The sequence below is a fragment of the Salvelinus namaycush genome, chromosome 19, assembly GCF_016432855.1.
Source record: "Salvelinus namaycush isolate Seneca chromosome 19, SaNama_1.0, whole genome shotgun sequence".
Classification (NCBI taxonomy): Eukaryota; Metazoa; Chordata; class Actinopteri; order Salmoniformes; family Salmonidae; genus Salvelinus; species Salvelinus namaycush.
The window spans coordinates 45,420,698-45,428,415 of record NC_052325.1 but is presented as its reverse complement, the minus strand read 5'-3'; the positions used below and the strand labels follow the sequence as shown (position 1 = coordinate 45,428,415).

The 7,718-nt window shown below is 40.6% G+C and overlaps 1 protein-coding gene across 1 annotated transcript in view; it reads right to left on the bottom strand.

The window, feature by feature from the left end:
* Positions 1-1,076: 1,076 nt before the first annotated feature.
* The window catches only part of LOC120064471 (E3 ubiquitin-protein ligase MYCBP2-like), a 110,129-nt gene continuing 103,487 nt past the window's right edge, over positions 1,077-7,718 (bottom strand). The window contains exon 47 of the mRNA XM_039015067.1: positions 1,077-2,456. Coding sequence (XP_038870995.1) covers positions 2,341-2,456 — 116 coding nt within the window. The 3' untranslated portion in view covers positions 1,077-2,340. The remainder of the gene's footprint in view (positions 2,457-7,718) is intronic.

Below are 7,718 nucleotides of genomic sequence, written 5' to 3'. Positions count from 1 at the left end.
TTGAGACTATATCTAATGATGTTCTACTCTTTGAACTCATTTCCTGGTTCACCAGAATCGTTATTGTCTTTATCGGAGATAAAGAACACGCTCTCATCCACAAGCATGAAAACACTACAGCCAAAATGGGAGCCACTTAGAAAAACTACAAATTCTAGCTCATTTTTCCAAAAACAAGCCTGAAACTCTTTCTAAGGACTGAATGTTTCATATTAGGTGACAGTAGTACAGTCACCTTTTATTTTTGCCCAACAGGAACTGAATGGTGACTAATGCATGGAGTCAGTTTAATTGTAAGTATGAAAGACGTTTCTGAACACTTCCAGAGGTACAAATCCCCTAAGCTTCCATTATTGGTGAGAGGTTGGAATGGTTTGCTGTAACTTCTAACCTTCTCATTCAGCACTATTCTGATTCATTCATGATTTTTCTTAATCATGGCATTATCAGGATTAATTTAGTAGTGTTCCAAAACATGTTACTACTCAAAGAACTTACTCCAGTTATTATTGGGCGAAACTTAACCCAAAACACACTACAAATGCATTCAACGAGTTTGTCGAGTTACAAGCTTGATGTGGTTAGTCATTGCGTACAAGGAATATGGGATTAAATACTAAACTTTGGTCTACAGATATGAATGAAAATACCCTCATTTAAAAGGTGACAGATGGTTTGTACTGTCACCTCAAATGAAACATTTGATTTTAAGTGCAGGAGTATTTAAAAATAAATTATTGAACCTTTATTTTTCTAGGCAAGTCAATTAAGAACAAATTCTTATTTACAATGACGGCCTGCCGGGGAACAGTGGGTTAACTGCCTTGTTCAGGGGCAGAATGACAGATTTTTACCTTGTCAGCTCAGGGATTTGATCCAGCAACCTTTCGGTTACTGGCCCAGCGCTCTAATCACTAAGCTACCTGCCGCCCCAAAGTATAGATCCAAATGAAAAATAATTTGCTTGACTTTCCAAATACATATGGTGTTGACTGTATCAGCAGGATACAATTATTTCGTTAGTTGCATTGGTGTGGTAAAACCAAGTGAATAAAACACACCCGTCCTCTTAAATGTACCTTGCGAAACAGAGAACCTGGTTTATTTCCATTCAAATCCATTCACCACAGATATTACAAGTAATACGCTTTTATAACAGCCGTTTGTTTTTTCTCAGACCCCCATACCCAGACCCATGTCCCCCCTGCCTCCTACTGATGGAAAAGCATCACGGATTCACAATTATTTTTACCATTTGGTTCTGAAGACTGGCCCCCCCAACACGTTGAGTTACCGGACATTTACAATAGAATGGTAGCCTACAGCATACTCACCTTCTGAGTTGTTAAAAAAAAACACAGAAAAAAGGGTTTTACCGCAGCGTAATTTTTCTGATTGTGGAGCAGAAAAAAGTGTTCACATCAATCGACCTTCATACACTGCAGACGCTGGGCTCCTCATCATTTTCAGAGAACAGAAGTGATCTGACATTTTGAATTGGGGGAATACGACTGTTTATCGCCGTATAAAAATGTACAGTGGCTTTTATTGACATACATTCCATAGGATAAACAGCTGCAAGATAGGAGGCACACCCAGTATTGCACTTCATTAAAAGTTCTGGCTCAAAACATAAACCAGAATATCAAACAAAATTGAAGTGTAGAGCAGCAACTTCAGAATACATCATTATATACAAGATTAGATCAACTGCACACTATTTTGCTCCAAACCATATTCATAAGTCTTTTTCACCACCTTATCAGAATTATTCACTTAATTTTTTTGGTCTGTCAACCCATGATGCACTCGACATAATAATAATGTACAGGATTACAAAAAAAGTCTGTTTACATACAACAATATTTTGAATTCATTGTTAGGAAGCTGGAAATACAGCCCGTCTCATCTTTTTTCTTGTATATATCCCAAGTTCATCCTAATTGCCTTAAGCAAAAAAACTATATTCAATACATTGTTACACTTCAGTGATCGGGAGGTGTGCAACTTCTATGGAAGCCAAGGGGTTACAACGGCCACATGCAAACAGGACACAAGTTTCATTATTATATTAGAGTTTCCTCTGGAATGCACATAGAGAGCCTCAACTCTGTGTGTTTTGTAGTAGCCTCGAAGACTCTGGTTGGTAGGTAGAAGAGCACAACTTGGGACTCTTGGGTATGGTAGAAAGCCTGATCCAGTGTCCAGGGCCATCTGACAACATGAAAGCCAACACGAGGAGATACTTGACAGGCTGGGCTCAGGCTGCAGCCAACATCCTGCAGTCCCAGTAGGAGAAGTGTTCGGTACGTGTCTCTCAGTTTTCAGACCTGGGTGTTTTTAGAAGCTATGGGCGTTCCTGCACACTCCACAGCCCAGGGCAAACTCCTCGCCGGTGGGTGGGTGAACCACGTGTAAGGGGCACTCAGTCCCCTCCAACTGCTTGCCTTTTGGACCTGGGGACGCAAGGAGAACAAATGAGAACAATGAGGAATTTGGCTTGATTCTACCTAAGTCATGCATTAATGTCAATGGGAGACAAAGTGAAAATTTGCCCGTTTGAGACTACAGTTGACAGTTTGTCATGATTTGGGATTTGATCAAATAGTTTGTCATTCCCTTCATTGTATTTGAAGAACCTCTGTTGGTTCCCAGTCACTGATTTAGATGTGGAGGACAGAGGTCTGATTCTGGCCAATCAATGATATTGACTGATCAATCAAGTGCCAACAGGGTCAAATGAGCAGGCGATGTGGCGGCCCTCAGCTAAGCACTGAGCAGCACCTCTGAACTACAGTATATCAAAGAGCATCGGAGCAACATCAGCTTGGAATTACGATGACATCACTATTTTAACGGACCTTCGAAACACACAGATCCCTTGGTCTGAATGACTCAAATGGATCATTTTTATTTTCCACAGGGAGCCACCGAATCATCCCCTGCCACCAACTGGCTCATTCATCCCTTCACTTTTCCATTGTAACTCTTCCCCGGGTTGCTGTTGTAAACCAGTGGTTTTCAACCTTCTTTGTGAACCTTATTTTGCTCTGCCTGAAGAACCAGGTCAGCTTAACCCCAGGTTAAGAACAAGTGCTCGAAATCAACTTTCCTGGTTGAAGTAAATAACTGGTAAATAAATAACAATAGATAAATAGGGGATTGGTCCGGTTGCATACCTGGTGCTTCAACATCTGCGACAAGGAAAAACTTGCCCAGTACCGAGTGAAATTGAAGACATTTGTCAATGGCCTGATATGCTCCTTAAAGGAGCCAAGGGCATAAAGGCATACTACACTCAAAAGCAAAATCACTTTAACAATGTTTACATAGTGTTTTATACATTTCATACATTATAGTAGTGTATGATATACCATTTTGTAGCTCATAGTCTCTACTTTTATCCAATGTAAAAAACACAATTAAAAATTTTGCTACACAAGACCGATTTGAGCCAGTCGGTCACATATCTACAATACAAAAACCATGTGTGTATAGTGCTTATGTTATCGTGTGTGTATGCATGTGTCTGTGCCTATGTTTGTGTTGCTTCACAGTCCCCGCTGTTCCATAAGCTGTATTTTTTCCCATAAGCTGTAATTTTACTGCTTGCGTCAGTTACTTGATGTGAAATAGAATTCCATGTAGTCATGGCTCTATGCAGTACTGTGAGCCTCCCATAGTCTGTTCTGGACTTGAGGACTGTGAAGAGACCTCAAGTGGCGTGTCTTGTGGAGTAAGCATGGGTGTCCGAGCTGTGAGACAGTTGTTCAAAACAGACAGCTCAGTGCATTCAACATGTCAATACAAGTAGTGACGACATCAATCTCTCCCCCACTTTGAGCCAGGAGAGATGCATATTATTAATCTTAGCTCTCTGTGTACATCCAAGGGCCAGACGTGCTGCCCTGTTATGAGCCAATTGCAATTTTCCCTTTTTGTGGCACCTGACCACACGACTGAACAGTAGTCTAGGTGTGACAAATGTAGGGCCTGTAGGACCTGCCTTGTTGATAGTGTTGTTAAGAAGGTAGATTAGCTTTATTATAGACACACTTCTCTCCATCTTAGCTACTGCTGTATCAATATGTTTTGACCGTGACAGTTTACAACCCAGAGTTACTCCAAGTAGTTTAGTGACCTCAACTTGCTCAATTTCCACAATATTTATTACAAGACTTAGTTGAGGTTTAGGGTTTAGTGAATGATTTGTCCCAAATACAATGCTTTTTGTTTTAGAAATATTTGCCAGTGGCATATCGTTAGTAAAGTTTTAAAAAGGAAAGGGGCCTAGACAGCTGCCATTGGGAATTCCTGATTCTACCTGGATTATGTTGGAGAGGCTTCCATTAAAGAACACATTCTGTGTTCCGTTAGACAGGTAACTCTTAGCAGGGGGTGTAAAGCCATAACAAATACATTTTTCCAGCAGCAGACTATGATCAATAATGTCAAAAGCCACACTGAAGTCTAACAAAACAGCCCCCCCAATCATTTTATCATCAATTTCTCTCAGCCCATCATCAGTCATTTGTGTAAGTGCTGTGCTTGTTGAGTGTCCTTCCCTATAAGCATGCTGAAAGTCTGTTGTCAATTTGTTTGCTGTAAAATAGCATTGTATCTGGTCAAGCACAATTTTCCCCCAAACTTTACTAAGGGTTGGTAACAGGTTGATTGGTCGGCTATTTGAGCCAGTAAATGAGATTTTACTATTCTTAGGTAGCGGAATGACTTCCGCTTCCCTCCAGGCCTGAGGGCACACTCTTTCTAGTAGGCTTAAATTGAAGATATGGCAAATAGAAGTGGCAATATCATCCACTATTTTCCATCCAAATTGTCAGACCCAGGGGGCTTGTCATTGTTGATAGACAACAATTATTTCACCTCTTCCACACTCACTTTACAGAATTCAAAATTACAATGCTTGGCTTTCATACTTTTATCAAGAATCCTTGGATGTGTAGTGTCAGCATTTGTTGCTGGCATGTCATATCTAAGTTTGGTAATCTTGTCAATTAAAAAAATTATTTAAGTAGTTGGCAATATCAGTGGGTGGTGTGATGAATGAGCCATCTGATTCAATGAATGATAGAGTTTACCTTTTCCCCCAGAATTTCATTTAAGGTGCTCCAAAGTGTTTTACTATCATTCTTTATGTAATTTATCTTTGTTTCATAGTGTAGTTTCTTCTGTTTATTCAGTTTAGTCACATGATTTCTCAATTTGCAGTACGTTTGCCAATCGGTTGTGCAGCCAGACTTATTTACCATTCCTTTTGCCTCATCCCTCTCAACCATACAATTTTTCAATTCCTCATCAATCCACAGGGATTTAACAGTTTGTACAGACATTTTCTTACTGGGTGCGTGCTTATTAGTAACTGGAATAATTATTTTCATAAATGTGTCAAGTGCAGCATCTGGTTGCTCCTCATCACACACCACAGACCAACAAATATTATTTACATCATCAACGTATGAATCACTACAAAACGTATTAAATGACCTAATACACTATATTAGGCCCAGCCTTTGGAACTTTGGTATTCCTAGATATGGCTATTATTTTGTAATGCAGGGGAGTCCAACCCTGTTCCTGGAGAGCTACCTTCCTGTATGTTTTCACTCCAACCCCAGTTGTAACTAACCAGTTTATCAACCAGCTAATTCTTAGAATCAGGTGTGCTAGATTAGTGTTGGAGTGAAAACCTACAGGACCGTAGCTCTCCATGAACAGGGTTGGAGAGCCCTGTTGTAATGTATATGGATACTGTTTTCAAGCAAATTTCTGCAGCATTAGTAAAGATGTGATCAATACATGTTGATGATTTCATTCCTGTGGTGTTTGTAACTACCCTGGTAGGATGACTGATAACCTGACCAGGTTGCAGTGGTTACAGTTTGAAGCTTTTTCTTGAGTGGGAAGCTTGATGAAAGCCAGCCAATATTTAAAATCACCCAGAAAATATACTTCTCTATTTATATCACATACATTATCAAGCATTTCACACATATTATCCAGATACTGACTGTTAGCACTTGGTGGTCTATAGCAACTTCCCACAAGAATGGACTTTAGGTGAGGCAGATGAACCTGCAGCCATATTACTTCAACAGTATTTAACATGAGACCCTCTCTAATCTTTACAGGAATGTGGTTCTGAATATAAACAGCCACACCTCCACCTTTGGCATTTCTGTCTTTTCTGTAAATGTTCTAACCTTGTATTGCTACCACAGTGTCGTCAATGGTATTATCTATGTGAGTTTCAGAGATTGTCAGAATATAAACGTCATCTGGTACTAGCAAATTAGTGATTTCATGAACCTTGTTTCTCTTAAGCTACATATTTTAACTGGGCTATTTTGAGCACTTTTCTGGGATGCTTGTTTTCATTGTGTTACTGGGAAGCTTAGCAGAAGTAGATATGCCCATGTTCTTTATGTTAGTGCAGGGTGAGAGCTGCACACAGTGGACTTCCTACTAGGGCACACCGGCAACAGTATAACTCCGGTTCATAGACACAGGATTACTGCATACAATAGCTGTAGGATCAGCAGAGGCATTCGGGGCAGTTAGAAGGACATAAATTAGGTTACTTACATTGTGTCTACCACCGCCCATGGTATAATGTACATTTGCTAAAGCATTATGATGACTCAGCTACACAATGGTAGGGATTAACTGAGCTGGGCTTGGGTCATTGATAAGTTATTGTCTCAACGCAGCCTTATAATGCGGTGTGAGGATCCAGGAATCCAAATGATTTGGGTGGATCTCATCCTCCTTATAAAACGTGTTTTGCTTCCAAAAGGTATCGAAATTGTAAACAAAAGTTACACCCACTGAGCTGCAATAATCACGTAGCCAGTTGTGAAGACAAAGAATCCTGCTAAAGCGTTCAAATGCCACGATTCAGAGAGGACACAGGGCCAGATATGTTGGGTCTTTTATTAGTCTAACAGAGTCAGTCAGTCAGTCAACCAGGTTCAACTGTTCAGAGCTGCTCTTCATAATGTCATTAAAACCCACATTGACTACGATATAATCTATTTCTATGTCCTGATGTAGTACATTCGGGAGCAGCTTAGCAATGTAATTTTCTCAAACTCCGGGATTGGACATTGTTTTTGCACCAGAAATGGTCAACATTTCTTTCCGTGGAGCTGCCCAAATTCACGCTTGGCTGGAAAGACGAGGAAATCCACCCACTCCCACGCTTCACAGGATTTGTAGAACCCTTTACGAACGGGAGAGAGGCAGGATAACTTGAGCCGTTTCTCCCAGCGCAGGCCTCCGACAGATGGAGAAGCTCCGCTCGATCCAGAGCAGGGACAGAAAATTGCCGACGTCGACTTCGAAATCGTAGGAGTCTGCTGCTGCAGACAAAGGTACCCTCAGCGACGAAGGTGCAGGAAGATCAGGCTCCAGGACAGTGAAACTATTTGTTGTTTGTATCCGCTCCGGGCCTCTAGTTGGGAGTGGAGACTATCAGAAGGGGGAGGAGAGGCAGCTCCCCTGTCGAACGAACGTCTGAATACTTATGGAAATAAGGTATTTCTGTAGTTTTGTAAAAAAACAAACCTGTTTTCGCGTTGTCATTATGGGGTTTTGTGTGTTCATTGATGAGGAAAATGTTTTATTTAATCAATTTTAGAATAAGGCTGTAACGTAACAAATTGTGGGGTCCGAATACTTTTCGAATGGTCTGTACATAT